We start from the raw sequence: 15,889 nt of genomic DNA, 5'->3' as shown, positions 1-15,889 counted from the left end.
TTCAAACTAGGAGGAGTCTGGAACAATGAGGCAGATGAGTGCATCCACTAGCTAGTATTGGACCCCAATCAGTCACAATTGATGTATGAGCTTCAAGTACATGCAAGGACCAAGTTGAGTCTAGACATGTTCAGGAAGACGGAAGAGCTTGCACTTAAGCATATCGAATAGGATTGCAAAGAGTCAAATGACCTGGAGTAGTTGAGGTTTGTCAGCGCATGTCTAACAAATCCTGGATGTGCAAAGTGCGCCCGCTGATACTAGAACTATCACCAGCTTGCATTATCTAGCCTCATCTGCATTTTACTCAGACAGACCTCCACATCTATCGCACAAATCTATCGCAGCCACACGAGATGTCTGCTATGATTTCCGTCACCTGAATTCGACGATCAGTAGGGGTCGTGCTGTTGATCGAATTGAGAACCACTAATATGAACCATGGCACAACTATCAGGCCCTGATAGTGGAGTCGAAGTCCTTGGTTGAAAGTAGCTCGAAGATCGTGGCAGTTGTTCCATCGTCAAAGAAAACTAGACAAACGGTAAGGCTTTGTAACGTGAACGACTATATAACGGTATGAAAGCCGTAATCAATTGGGATGCCGTACCGTTTGAAAATGTTCCGGGATCCACTCTTCTGCGACGGTGCATGTGTTACACGTTTCCGTGTCACAAGCTGCGGGGAAAGTGATCCCTTCTCGCCAGGTAGCTATGTCCTATGATCGCTGGATTAGTACTCAGGTGGGTGACCACTGGGGAATCCCCGGTGTTGTATGTTTTTTTCTTCTTTTTTCTTCCCCTTTTACATTGTGTACACTACGTTACTTTTTTATTTAGTGGCTGCAACGGAGTGAATGAGAACTATACTTCGTAGAACTCATGAACCTTAAGAACTGAATGTGAATATCGGGTGCTCCCGGAGCTAGCGTGTAGAGACATCACTTTTGAAGTGCCACCAATAAACTTTTGCATGTCAAAAGTCGAGAAGTGGGGGTTCGGCGAGCAGAAAGACCGTAATCGCCAAATTGAAAGAGCTGCATTTGCCAAGAGGCGTACAGCAGTGGTGGTTAACAAGCTGACCTTTCTGAAGCAGCACTTTCCTTGAGGCCGTTATGGCTTTTGACCTGAGATGGGGCATGTTGAAACCCGCAGAAGTTGATGTTCAGCTCGGTGGATCATTGTGAAACGTGACAGAATGGGATTGCCTATTAGATGGATTAATTAAGAAGGATGGCGTGAGCTTTGTAGTCGAGGTACGAGATGGCCTGTAGCTGATGCCATGACAGTCCATAATTGAGTGGAACATTTTATCAAGAGTCTGTTGACTTGGTTGTCATTCCGCTTAGAATGTCGAGACTGATGGACAGAAGTCGTGACATGCTTAGGCGACCCCCCTTCAAGTCTACCATGTGCCTCAAAAGCGAATAGGATCATCGATGATTTTTTCCTCTTTCTAAGCGAATGTAAAAAACGTGGCTGTCATAATCCAGCCAAGTTCTCCTTCATAGCTGCTAAATTGATGCAACCTCATGTTGGCTTTCGCCGAATGCTTTCATTCATTGTTGCCCAACGAACCTAGCCACCTGTGCGTGATATGTCAATCGCTGTTTTGTTTATTCTTGACTTGACGCTGCCAAGAAAGAATGGCAAAGTGGCCCTTTACTTATTCGTGGAGGCGAGAACTCTTTGGCACTCTAAGGCTCACATACTCTGCTGTGTGTGCGTATAGGGGTGAAGTGTGTGCGTGTTACCATCGACCAGCCGTGGTGCCAATTCGAAAGCCACTTTGGTGTCAACCCAAGCAATAAATCATTTGCTTTTTGCCTATTTATTCCTGTCGACGACTCTCTCCATTTTAAACTTTCTTGCTCTTCCTGGGGCATTCAACCGTTGTGTCAATCACAGTGGCTGAGATAACATTATCAATTGTCTGGTTGTCTTTTTTACCAGTTGTCAACCCCAAATCTTTCACAACCTATTGCACTCTGCCAGAAGAGAATATCAACTATCTATCTGGACCGAACGTACGTTCGACTTTGCAGATCTTCTGGAGCTCCATCTTCACCGTCTTTCTTTGTAGCTGGACTGTTTCACACCTCAACATTCCTCAGCGGGAAGCATCGCGGCAGCAAGTGAATTTCAAACAGCAATCAACTCCTGAACAGCAAGCAAACTCTGAACAGCATGCAAATTCTGTACGACGAGCATTTGAAGCATCTGTTATCATCTTCAGACCATAGGAAGATGGCTGTCAAGGAAGCCAAAATGGATGGTTCTTACCATCATGCTACCTGAATTCTGGGTTGGCAAATCCATGGCTGATTTCGTTGCCGCATGGAGGTCAAATAACTGCAGCAATATGAAGAATTGGGCAGAAAAAACAGGAGTTCAATGGACGTTGACTCATGCATTTTCTGCCAACATGGGTGGTTTCATACTAATAGATGGGTCCGAGTGGTGTCCTGCCTGTCGAGATCTGATTATGAGCCATCCCTCAGATCCTATGGAGATTGATCTCAAGTGCAGCCAGAGCCACAGCCAGAGCCAGAGCCACTATCCCGCGACTCGGGATGCACCCACGTTCTCCAGTCATCACAGCCGAGCGTCGACCCAGAGTCATCGTCCCTTTGTACAAAGCTTTCAAAGTCAGACTTTTCGAGCACGATTTGAGAGTTATTCGTCTCAACATGAACACTGGAACGACGCCCGAAGCAATGTCGTGTTTATTTCTAAGCCTCGGTGGAAGGGCGGTATTCCTATTACACTTCGTGCGGTAGATCCCTGCATCTTACTGAGCCACGGGGTAACCGATCGCTTACCAGCTATTACGGAAGACCAAATAAGAGGTCAGAGCAAGCAGGATATTTTTATCAAGAGCTTAACCCTCCTTCAGGTCTCATGACTTTTCGTGCAACTGGTCGCCAGGAAGGTCCAAGGGCTCTCTTCGACACAGCTTGAAATAGCTACTCTCAGTTACGCAATTTGTACCTTTATCACGTATCTGTTCTGGCTCCACAAACCGAAGGACCTGATGTTGACAGCAGAAGTCATAGCAGTGCGGAAGTTGACACCAAAAGACATTGACAAGCTCAACCATCTTTCCGGATACGGTTTTATCAAGAATACATTCGCAGACGAGGACTTCAGCCATCGATCGACACGGATCCCAAATTATCTTTATAACGGCGAGGCAACATTTGGAGCACTCGACACTGATAATACAGGAAGCTTCGCTTTTGGTGCGGAAGATCTAAGAATGATTATCGGTGCTATGGCTTTTGGCTTAGCGCACCTCATTGCATGGAACATCAAATTCCCTATGTCTTTCTAACAGATCCTTTGGAGAATTGCAAGCTTGGTTACCGTAGGTATTATACCTTTGTGGTATATTATCTGGATCTCGTTATGCTTATGTGGTATCTCCAAAAACGGGCAACCTATAAAAAAGTCATGGATTTGGATGCTTAAGATGGCGACAAGGATATGCGCGGTTGTGATGTATTCCACGTACGTTGTGTGTAGGATCTTTATAATGGCTGAAGCTTTTAGAAGCTTATTTCACCTACCTACCGATGCTTTCAAAGCAACTTAAACAGTAGGCTTCCCATATTTCTCTTAATTAGCTGTTTGGATATGGAATGATACTGTCAGAAGATCAAAAATATACTATCCGTTGTATACGGAGTAGTGCATCGAACGAAAGAAGGGATCTTAGCTTATTAGCGTGGAGAGAGTACCTACCAAGGTAGGCGACCTACTACCATAGTATAAGCAGTGGACAATGCAGTACCCCTTCACCAAGTACCTAGGTATATCCTTCAAAGACGGCAGGAATAGTACAGCACCTACTTCGTAGATAGGTGGGTGATCACCAACGAAAACCAGGCGCTATGTATGTCCCTTTCTTTTATCCTAATCCAAGGAACTCTGTGAATATACCGACCACCTAATGCAGCTACTTGTGAATGCATATTATACAGGTAGTATTTGTACATTTTTAAGCCGCCCGCCAAATCTTCAGATTATTACCTTATTGTTACCTGAACTGCGACATGACACACAGGAGCAGCGACAGGGATACAAATGAGAGGCGCGGGGGAATTTGAATGGGCGTATCGAATTCATTGAAGAATTAGTACTTCAGAAAAAGTATATACGAGTTTCGGGGGCCGTCTTACTATGCTGCGTGTATTGGCATGGCCCCCCTCCTTCACTTATTGAACAGATGTATTCATCTGATTGGGGCTATAGCAATATCTATGCAGCCAATTTCGAGCACAGGCGAGGCCATGGCCGATAAAATAACGTTGCAAGAGGCCATTGCTGCACGCCACTCATCGCGCGTCTTTCTCCCCAAGCCCGTCCCGCGCTGCGTCCTCGACGAGGCACTGGATCTTGCGAGGTACGGCCCGTCCAACACCAATATTCAGCCTTGGCGGCTCTTTGTTTTGACAGGATATCCCCTCAAGAAGCTCAAGGCGGCCGTTCTCGCAGCCGCCAGCGCGACCGACGAGCCTTTACGTGCCATCCCGCCGCTGCCGGCCCATTTGGAACCCTTGCGCAAGGCTTTCGGCGCGCAGGTCTACGGCACAGGCTTTGGCGTAGAGTGGAACGATAAGATCAGTCGACGGGCGGCGGTGCTGCGCATGTTTGGGTTCTTCGATGCGCCGGTTGCCGCAGTGGTGTGTGTAGACGAGGAGCTCGGCCGACCCGACGCTCTGAGTGTCGGCATGTACCTACAGACGCTGCTATTAGCGTTGACGGCACGGGGGGTCGGACTCAGCTGCAGAAGCTTTATGTCCCGCCGTGATCGGTCCAGCGGCGGATAGACGAAGTGGCCGCCCATATCGCTAATTCCAGGAGAACAATCAGCGAGTTTCTGGTTTTGAAACCGGGCAACAACTTGATTGGATTGAAAAGAAAGGTCAACTTGTCACATGCTATGTGCCTGAAACATTCTTTGCGATCTGGCTGGTCAAATCGTATCTGCGCCGACCGGGTTCAGTCGAATGCCTCATTGGACCATGTACGTGGCTCTGGAATGAAGGCACGGAAGAAGATATGTTCAAACTCCATCAGAACAAATTTCTAGGCATAAATCAAAGCCAAGTAAATCTTGAGCTTAGCTACACGGTAATTATCACTAGAAATACTGCGTTTGATTTAAGCTCTGGAAGTGGTTGAGTGCACCTGGATGAACTCCCCAACTGATCCAAACGAGGGATACACAGCTCGCACAACGATGGTTTCTCGTCACATATCTTCAATGATGTTATCTTTAGTTCCAGAGCTCTTAAGATATATGGATGCAGCTTAACGGAGATGACCTCTCAAGTTTCGACGTTGTCAACCACAGACAGTAAACGCTGAATTTACTTTTCCTAATGAGAAAGAAATCAACGGATGTTGAGGTCAAACTGGAATGCCAAAGATGTATGTTTCGTTTGCGAGAACTAGATTGTAGTTGGCCAGTCGGCGACAGATTGTTGTTCACCACATATTCACCATTTATGAGTGTACTGTTATATCTCGCCCAAACCATTATGTGTACGTCGTCCTCAAATAACGTTGTGTTGACTGTCAGCCATTTCTGCATTTGTGCGCTATCAGACCAGAACATGACAAAAGTACTGCATTAAGATGTCGAGACTTCGACAGCGGATCATTGCCGGGCCAATGAAAGAAAGAAATTCGAGAACAGTCAACATGATTAATACTGCCATGGTCATTGTGGTCATACTCTACTTAATCGTCATCCCAAGCCCGACGGCTTATGATGATGGGTCTAGCTTGGTCCCATGGTCCATTCATGGCGTTCTTGTACTTTTGCAACCCAATCAACCACCAACTGGAAGCACCCATGGCAAATACGGCGATGAACACACCGACCGTAACACCTATGAGTCCATTCTTCCATGGGAACCCGGGGTCGTTCTTATCGCTCAGGACTAGACCGACCCCACCTCCGGCCCCGATTATCAGCAACACAGACAGCATGACGTGATATTGCCAGCTTCGGTGCCGTGCGTACCTTCGAAATACCGGGAACAATCCAAACACCTCGATACTGAACAACGTTAGGCTAAATACTTGGCCCGTAGAAGGAAGGCGGGACGCGAGCACTGTCGAGGCCATCAGTGCGGCATTGGTGGACAAGGATGCCGGGAATTTAACGGCGACGCCGCCCGAGTAGTCGTAGAAGAATATATTGACAGTCAACAACCAGAATGACATGGCCCAGATACTGTCAGGTGAGGTTGATCTCGTCAGGGATTTGAGTATGGGCGAAAGCCCCAAGATGGTGAAGTAAATAAGGATGGCGGATTTGATGGTGCTCAGCCGCAGACTGAGCCGCCCACTCCGTAGCGGAGACGAGGGGCGGTGTTTGAGCCCATCCTGCAGATCGATTGTGCGCCCCTGATTGCTACTGTGCGATACGCTCGAATGCAATGATATCGCCGACCCGCCAGCAGGCTGCCGCAGTGTGGTGAGATTGCTCTGTGATTGAGATCTCTCTGTTGTGCTTAGATTGACCATGGAGCTCGCAGCGGTGACGGAGGGTGTAGGCGCGGCCGTCGACGACCTGCTATTTTCCTGTCTGGCTTGGTGTCGGGCACCGCGACTGCGCAGACTGTTCTGGCGCTGCAAGACTTCGTCTTCGCCCTCCTGGCCTATCCACCAGTCCCAGACTAGCCAGCCAAGAAAGGTTGCGAAGCTGCTCCATCCCACTATGGTTACAGGCGATACCCTCTCCGTGAAGATGCCCACGAAGCAGACAACGAATATGGTGACGGAACAAACTTGCTGGACAATGACAGTGGTGTCTGCAACAAGCGGCCAGAACTCGTAGGGCTGCAGGCGTGGGTTTCTTTGCAGACTGTCCAAGAAGGTAGTCGCATCGGTATAGTTGTCCGGGAAGGACTGCTTCACCCACAAGATCTTCTTCCAAGTACGCCTCCTCCGGCGGTGTCTACTCCTGCTACGGCTACCGAGCTTCGATCGCAGTCGTTTGCGGGATTCTGCGCCCGAGTCGTACCGCAGATTATTGTCGTAACCATTCACTTGTCGAGGCGGAGAAGTCGCGAAGAAGGCATCTTCCGGTGCCAGATGGGAGCGCGATGTCCGGGGTGAGTTGCTGGCGTTGAGATCAGGTAGGGTGTTTGCGCGCGTCAGGGGTGGAAATGTACCATCCTGTGGCGACGATCGAGATGTCGCCAGCGAGGGTTGAGGTCCCAGACGTGAGGCCATTTGGAAAGGCCGAGGATCGGTTGGGCCCTCGCATCAAGGATGGGCTCTCCAACGCTTGGCTCGAGACACTCCGGGAGACAGTCGGTAACGTGGGGGGGGGCCGGCGGGATTCGATTTGCTGCGGTATCACGCAAAAGGAGTCAACTTCCGGATTTCGTTGCTGGCCTACCACGCACTCTACGCGGATCTCGACCGTCTCCACGCGTGCTGCTGTAGTGTCAGCTCAGAGCTGAGTGACAGTGACAGTGACAGTGACAGTGAGGGCTAGAGGGCCAAGCTGCACCACGGAGCACGGAGCACGAAAGCAGGGAGCACGGCCCACTTGCGGGGCCGTCGGTTTTAGGCAATCCCTTGGATCCAATTGCTTGCATCCAAATGCTTTTACGACAGAGCCAATTGCAAGCCACTCGCTGCCAAAATCTAGGCCCATAACTATACATATACCCGTATTTAGTGTCTGTCACGTAATGTAATGTATGGCTGCAGAGCCACACTGCCGGAATTCTCTCGATATATCCATGCTTGTTTTCCCCAAGGCCCTCGACTGGCTTAGAGTACATGCAGCAGTAGTACGTCCCATGGTACGGAGGGAGCATCACGCCTTGGAAAGGGCAGTGGGGCGAGTTCTTCCGCAGGGGAGGTGCAACTTGGTTCCTCCATAATCCATCCCAGACCGATACATTCTGTAGTAAAACATCACCTGCGACAGATGCCATCTCCCCGCAGTGGACTCGGCGAACCCGATTAAAGCTCATGTTAACAGTCGCAAGACAAACACGACACGAACGGTGATCCATGCATGTACTCGGTAAGACTTGCTTGCCATCCACTGGGCTCCATGATCATACTCAATGATGAAACCCTCATTCTTCGAGCATAGGCAACGACCGAAAGACCAAAACGGCTCTTCGTGGCGAATCACAGCGGCGTCGATCTGGTATCCCTGTCTCTTTTCCATTACTTGTTATGTCCACTAAGACGACGCAATGTATTCAGCTCTGCCCAGGAAAGCATTGCATGTCCGCGGGCTAGAGCCAATAGTTGTGAATCTCATCATTGCTAACTCTTGTGTCTGCATGAATTAGCGTCCTTGACGATTTTTGGTCACCTAAAGCCGTGCGCTATAGAAAAAAATCTCCTACTCTCTGATGGCTCGAGCACGTGGCGTACTATCTGGTCAGCTATACTAACTCATGTAGCCGTTCCTATTCGAGCATACCTAGACTATCGTTTGTTGGCTTCTCTTCGCTTGATCGGCTACCTGACATGGGCTTCTCTGGGTAAAAACACATACCCTATGCTCTCGTTGCTCTTTTCCTTTCCTGCAGATCACCAGGTGGAGCCCCTTAGCTTGTACGTACGGTGTACGGGAGTGAAACACCGAATGCTAGGCATCAACCCAGCGCTGCAACGTTGCTGATGTGTCGGAGAGGATATTCTGAGGCATCTGCGGTCGACGTTTGTCATAAAAAAAATCGGATGACTGTGTTGCACGAGGCACGGGGGAGCATTATCAATTAATATAATGCTAGTCAAGGCGATCCAATAGGATGATCCAGAGTCGAATCACTCCATGGTGCAGATCCAAGATCTGTGGGTATGACAATAAGCTTCAACATGGTCTTGCTGATCCCGAGGTTTTGTCCTGGTGCAACAACATAGTTCAAGCCCTCCCAACTGCCGTCGCGCGCCTCATCTCACCGACGATGAAGCTACCAGATGCTTCAGAAATCACTAGCCGGCCTCTTCTGAACTATCGTCTACACATTCTCCCAGGACACTCAGGCTATTATTGTGACAAATTTTCCCAATTCTTTTGATTTAGTGGCAAGCTATATGCTATAGTCTTCTCATCCTCATAAGAGGCTTGAGTGTCGTGATTGTCCTCCCACGTGCTACCACAGACTACGTTGTGGATTGGTGGAAGGTAGCCTTCATTTCAGCAAACGCCCAAGGTTAGGCGCCACCAAATTTTAGGTGCTGAATCTGTGGCTCGGAATGCTGGGCAGTGGGAATCCTACCAGCGCGACCTGCCCACATCGCGGTTGCACATCTCCACTTGACAGTCGGGGAGCGTGAACTACATCTCATCGCTGATTGACTGTTCTATTTCCCGTTTCATGTGTGGGTTATCGAGTTGTTTCCAATGCCCTTGATCACGTTGTCACATTGTTGTTACACGACAATGCAATATGAACTGTGCCTCTAGTGCGCAAAAATTAGCTTACCGCTGTTGTAAGCACTACCAAATGAACCGCGGCGACCACGGTTTGATTATGCCTCAGTCGACAATTCTTTCATCGTAACAACTACCAAGTAGGAAATAGTAAGACAGCAACGACGCTTACGGTGCGCTAATATGGAGAGATCACTGGATCGACAATGCTGGCCCGTCCTGCCCTGTCGCACAGCCAGCCACTTGGACCACGTTGTCGGAACTCCCAGCACAACAGAAATAGCACATCCTCCTCCGTAGCCTGGCGGCGCACTATGCAGATTGCAACTGCTTGACAAAAAGCAAACCAACTAGCACTGGACTAGGCGGTCATACCGTTACTGTTTTCGGGCGTGCATCGCCTTTTTGGATTCGTGTAGCTACTTAGTATGTAGTCACTTGTTTGGTACTCGGTTAGACTAGAACGTAGTTAGCGTCTCATGCTAGCCATTTACCATGTATGGCAAGTATCGTGGGTGGATTCAAGCTCAGGTCCGCGGCCGCGGGGATTTTGCTCAGGGTCCTCCTAGTCCCGCCATACTTCATGATCCTGGTATGCGACGCCTCTGGTTTTCAGACGAGACCTGAGCAACGTGCCCACATACACTACTTCAAAGTTCGCACTGCGGTTTTGGCTGGACTGGACTGTGATCACATGGTCCATGAGCGAAAAGAGTGTCTTTGCGTAATTGTACTCACACGTAAGTATAAGCTGATCTGCTGCTTGTTCCTGGGATCTAAAATCCTTCAGATCGTTTTTAACCTTGCATGACTGCTGCATCTGTCACCTACTGTAACATTCGGTCGTGCTTCCTACTCGCTACTTTTTCTAGGGGGCCCATCAGAGACCATCCCTTGGCGCAAGACGACCGTTATTGTTCGAATCGTACAAGTACTCCATACTCCAATAACCTGCACCCGACCAGCAGACAGTCGACAAGCCAAACTGTGAAGGAAGCAAGGCTGACTACAACAAAGGGAGGCACAAACCAGCATCTCTCCGACCACCTCGTGTCTCTCAATTATGGGCGTCTAGACTCTAGACTCCTCCCGTACACATTCAGATTGACGCACAACCCCCCCCCCCCCCCCCCGGTGGAACTTTAATTCCTTCTAGCTCCTACCCTACCCATCTCCTCCGACCCCTGGGCCCGGACCATCAATAGTGTCCTTTCAGGCTGTGTTCAGCTCTCATCTATGTGTTAGCTTGCATTGTCATACCTACCACTCTATTCCTCCTGCGCCAAGAGCAGCTGGCATAAGGATCCCATTTCCCGCCATACAAAACTCATCACGAACCTCGCGTCCATCCCCCCCCCGCGTCTAGAACATTGGCAAAAAAAACGTTGCTTGTTGACTGCCAAGAGCCAAGGACCCCTCCATCATTCGGGAGAGCTCACTTATATTTCTCCAACACCCTCCCGTGGACGATTCCTTTGTCAGCCTCTGCCCCTTCCAAGTTCTTATTAGAGCTTTGAACAACAACTAGTCACGCAGAGTTTCTTGTATTGAGCACCGCATATCATCATGAGGACCTCGATCGCGCTTTGCGTACTCTCCATGAGCTCATGGACATTAGCTGCACCAATAGTCTTAATGGTCAAGCATGCAACACCGAAATACTCAGGAGCCCAGATCACATCGTCAGATATCTGGACTATTCGACAATCCAACTTCAAAGTCCCGGGGGATGCCAGTGCTCAAGACGTTTTAGAGGGACGGCCCGACAACAAACCGTACACCCCGTCCGGCGATGTCACACCATCAGAAGCTCTGGCTGCACCTCGCCCACTGAAGACAAGCTATCTGCTGTCCCTGAAGCCAGTCGTCCCGCCAGCGGACGCATCGGTGAAGAACCCAAGGGAGGATCAGGAATCAGTCTCGCAATCGCAGTCACAGCCTGAGTTCCAGCAATCTACCACGGTCAAGGAGGAAACAGGCACTGTTACGAAGCACTTGCCCTCGACTGTGGAACTCGAAACGCAGGGTAACGCGCCATATCAACACAAGACACCATGCCACGGCTATCTGGTTCGGCAGTACGTCGACATGCCTGTTGTCAGCGTCGTCTTCCTCCTTATCACCATTATTGCCCTAATCGAGTTATGGGATTCAATCTGCGCATTGTAAGTGACTGCAGCTACGAATTCTCTGCCCACTCGATATCGGATCACTAATTTTGTCACAGCACTAGCAGACTCTGGTATGGGGAAGGAAGGATTCGCTTAGAGGATGAGGTAGATGAGAAGGACCATCTTAGAATACGCCATTCCGATTTCACCCTGCAGCCGGCCCCCAAGACAAGGTCAAGGTCAAGCACGACTTCTTCTGGGGAATCGGACAACGCCTTATGACGACAGTGATCGTCACTTTCTTTTGTATATCTAAGCATGATACCGTTGAGCGCGGCGTTTGGGGGGCATGATTTATCATTACGAGCATTGCACGGATTATGGAGACATCTAGTGCCAAGTGACTATGGAGAATTCGCATTCACAGGTATGGAACGGGTCACGGCGCGGACGGGACGCGGACGAGGAAGAATCATGTGTTAATTAGGACTAAACATACCGTCCACAGCTTGTCCTACAAGACTTGGAGGGGACTTGGAAAAGAGTTAAATGAACCTCCACGCATCAAGGTGGCTGGATCAACCCGCGTATGTTAGCGCTGTGAATATTTAATGCTGTTGAACCGAATAAGCGCACTTGTTTTGACTTTCTTGCCGGTATACCGACCTCGATAAACCTTGATCAAGTGCCGATGTCAGGCTTGGCGGAACACGGCACGGTAAAGCATAGACCTAAACTTCACCCTCTACAACTAACATTACATACGTAGGCCCAGTCACGACCGTCAGCTGACAACGGATCTCACCTGGACATCGGCAACTCCATCCAACGACTCCATCAAAAGCCCACCTGCCGAGGGGCCCAAAAGCTTAGCATCGGCTTGACTCCCTCCAAACCTGGCCTGTGAAGTTTTGCTCATCAACTACTCTATTATAGTATGGAGGGTCGGAGAGGGCAGGTTTCGGGTTGATTGCATGGGTGAGGCTCCGCCATGTTGAGCTCCGAGCCAGGTATACCTTTCCTGCAAAAGAACTCGCCCCACTGCCCTTTGCTCGGCCTGACACCATGTTATACTATACATACACACATGCATACACGACGGATCTCGTGTTCAGGAATGATATGGTGCAGGCGGTACCCTCTTTCCATATGATTGATGCCCTGCTAGTGTAGCCGATCATGCGAGAATTTAAATTGCTTGACCGAGACTAGACGCAGACTAGCGCCCACATCTCTATGTTCTGACTAATGGGACTAATGGGTCTGACCTAAGCAATTGCCGAATCGACAGGTTTAAAATAAATAAGTAAACGTCTACCTAGATTTGCTAGCGAGTTCCGGTGTGAGCCTGGTTGAGCTGTTGGGCAGTGCAAAGTGAAGATGACGCGGCTGGTCAATGCATAGAGAATCACATGCAGTTATTGCACGCGGCCGGCGGGTAAGCTGGTCTGCGCGTTATTGTTGATATTACAGGAGGAGGAGGAGGAGGAGAATCGTGGCCTGAAATCAGTGTAGCGGCGGGAAATGACCCTGTTAGTTTAAATCTTCTTGGTGATCATATAACTGTTCTCGTCACGTGCGACTGTCAGAAGCGTTTGTTGTAATAGAAACAATATTGGTCTTAGAGTATTGTGTTTGTAATTATACCCTATCCAACTTTCAATTATTTGGCAAAGACGATACGCTCATACTTATGCCTGGAGCGGTCAAGTGTCAAGCACAGTTTTAGAATTATGCAGTATGAGCGAAATTGTGGCGTGCAATACGAACATTCCAGTTTCTTGAACCTCTAAACTGCTTTCAACCATACGAATCATTATTTGCTTGGCTTACCAAAGCGTGTTCGTACATTTCCGCGGTACCTGACAGATTTCTTTACACACCCGACGTATCCTGTGCGTCTTTGGCTGCCTCGATTATGCTCTATCAACCGATGCTTCGAGAACAAATCATCACAGAAGTAGAGACCGTTCGACCCCATGCTATGGTTGTTCCTACAATACGTGTCGAGAAACACCCAAGGCGCTGAACTTGGCTGGTGACGTGGCAAACTCCGTCCCGAGTCTTTATGCCTCTACCGTCTAGCTTGACAACCACCGTAGCGGTATGCCTTTGGGCTTTCACTTAACAAACTATCGTAAAATACGACCTCAACATATCCAGTAGCCGAATAGCCGATCCCTTACATTGATTGCGAATATCTTCAACCTCCCTTTCACGACGTGGGTCTTCGAAGGTGTTGCGTGTGGGCGTCGATCGAAGACGGCGGAGGTGAAGAAGTAGTAGCCCAGTCATGGAAAGAGTAGTATATAGGAACTCCTAGGCTATGGCATCCGAAGCGGACTCCTCGATCATGCCGTTTGCGGCATCAGACAACGAGCATGCCCAGGAAAAAGGAGTCGCATGGCGTCCCCGATCGTTCACATATCGTACAGCATGCCTATTGCGCAAGTCATCACCGCCTGGAAACACGAAGTAGACAATTGCCAACATCGTGCTACACTCAACCCTGTCTATCTATTCACCTAGATTATTATTATTCTCTCTCCCATAGGTGCTCGGTGTGTAAACATGTCGCGCCAGCTCACCCCTCTTCGAAGCCACGTATCGTGTCGACGTTGCCAGGGTCGCCCATAACCCCCGAAGTCGTATTCAGTCCAGTATTTTGTCTTCATGACTAAGGAGCCCAAGGCAACCACTGCCCCAAAACGTGCTTTTTAAATGGCATCGCACATAATTCGTTCTGTTGTCGTCCGTCGAAGTCGGCACCTGGGGTGCGCAAAGCAGGCTTGCGAAATCGTGGCGTTTCCAAGTGCCTGCTCTCCACAATTTTTGCAAACTTTATTTTGACAGATACGAGGAGAGTTCCTCGGTCGGCATGTTCTAGAACCATGACGAGTATTTCGTCCGATGTTGGATGTCTCTGCCCATGGTGGCGGCTGTGCGTAATCAGGCTTGCATTATGCGAAAGCCAGGCACGTTGTGGCAGCACGTCCAGATGTCTGGCATGGTCGAGGATCAACCGGCACCAAGAAGCACAATCGTTTCATCGTTTGGTACTAATGAGCAAGTTTGCCGATTAAACTTTTTCCTCGGCTCCTTGCTTACCACCTTAAAACTTACTTGGACTGAGGTGAGGCACAGTTATACTGATCGAGCAAATGTCTGCGCACGTCAGAGAAGTGCCTATACGCGGGGCAAATAGAAAAGGCTTTACTTCGAAAGGTAACCATAAAGCTGATAGCAGATACGGCAAAACTAAATCACATTGAAACAATACATTTATCAAGATACAAGGACAAATCAATACCAAATCTTTCCCCATTTTTGTGTGGTTTATCATAATGTTTAAAATTGGTAAGTTTTGATAGGGAAAGCGTCTGTGGATGGAGACTTTCTCTCACTCATTGTACCTTTTGATCGATGCCGTTGCAGACGTCAGCTCCTGAAACGTACCCCTAGTCTTACTGGTGAAGCTCCAAAGTTTGGTAACTTCCTATGAAATTACTGTGGTAAGACGTGGTTGGCTTGTCTGAGATATGAACCTAACTCTAAGTATACCTGCGAAGGAAGACGTACATTACGTTAAACTCGACAGGGAGGATGACAGTGCAGTATCCCGGTTCTTTGATTGACACGTAGCACCGGCCACCCTTTGCTATGAGTTGTAATCAGGCTTAGTAGAAAAGCAGTAATGTATAACATTTTATTTAGCTGTAAGATCGATTAACAAGTCACCATTGACTGACTGAATATGGAGCCTCGCGTCAGTTTGAGTGCAAGGCTAAATTCAACCGTCTATAATGAGAAAATCGGTAATTCCACACTTGTACTTAGAATTTAAGGTTCACTCCCTTTTTAGAACATGAGAGCTTGTTTAAATAACATTAGAGTCGGGATGGCTACATCCCGAGGTACGAAGACCATTTTCTCCGTGAATCTGTACTATTATCATGTCTGGAGCTATCTCACAAATTATCGCTTCCTGATCAGTTAGTTGTTACTGCTGAAACTCACTGTATATCATCAGCGGCCACCATTTTGGGCACTATTATTGGACAAGATCCATCTACTGTCTGCGATTTGACCTCTCCGGATATTTGTAACCAGTGCCGCGTTTACCTAAGCATTTCCAGGGATTCAGAAGCTTCACAGTAACATTCAAATCCTGTATTGAGTACCGATGTTGTAACGCTATTGACAATATAATCTACCACGGAAATAATTGCTGAATCATGTTCTTTGAGGGTAAGGCATGACCGAACCAAGTGAAAATTCCCGAATCCGGCCCATGCTAATGTGACAAATAGCAATATACGATGCGTCTGGCTTGGTACTGTTACACCCGTCGG

The 15,889-nt window shown here is 48.6% G+C and overlaps 3 protein-coding genes across 3 annotated transcripts; 2 read left to right on the top strand and 1 right to left on the bottom strand.

Moving 5' to 3' along the window:
* Positions 1-4,303: 4,303 nt before the first annotated feature.
* BKA67DRAFT_493032 (Nitroreductase-like protein) lies at positions 4,304-4,792 on the top strand (the record flags this gene model as incomplete). The annotated part of the gene is made up of 1 exon (XM_046097004.1): positions 4,304-4,792. A coding segment is annotated over one exon (489 nt), but the record flags the coding sequence as incomplete, so codon positions are not given.
* Positions 4,793-5,435: 643 nt separating this feature from the next.
* On the bottom strand, positions 5,436-7,528 carry BKA67DRAFT_580575 (phosphatidylinositol N-acetylglucosaminyltransferase-domain-containing protein). The gene has a single exon (XM_046103866.1). The coding sequence runs from the start codon at positions 7,248-7,250 to the stop codon at positions 5,748-5,750; it is 1,503 nt and encodes a 500-aa protein (XP_045953299.1). The 5' UTR covers positions 7,251-7,528; the 3' UTR covers positions 5,436-5,747.
* Positions 7,529-10,541: 3,013 nt separating this feature from the next.
* BKA67DRAFT_580565 (uncharacterized protein) lies at positions 10,542-12,242 on the top strand. The gene is made up of 2 exons (XM_046103865.1): positions 10,542-11,591; positions 11,654-12,242. The coding sequence occupies exons 1-2, from the start codon at positions 10,993-10,995 to the stop codon at positions 11,817-11,819; spliced, it is 765 nt and encodes a 254-aa protein (XP_045953298.1). The 5' UTR covers positions 10,542-10,992; the 3' UTR covers positions 11,820-12,242.
* Positions 12,243-15,889: the final 3,647 nt, after the last annotated feature.

This window comes from Truncatella angustata (genome assembly GCF_020726525.1).
Source record: "Truncatella angustata strain MPI-SDFR-AT-0073 chromosome Unknown BKA67scaffold_9, whole genome shotgun sequence".
Lineage (NCBI taxonomy): Eukaryota > Fungi > Ascomycota > Sordariomycetes > Amphisphaeriales > Sporocadaceae > Truncatella > Truncatella angustata.
The sequence above is the reverse complement of the archived record's forward strand: the minus strand, read 5'-3'. Positions and strand labels throughout refer to the sequence as shown.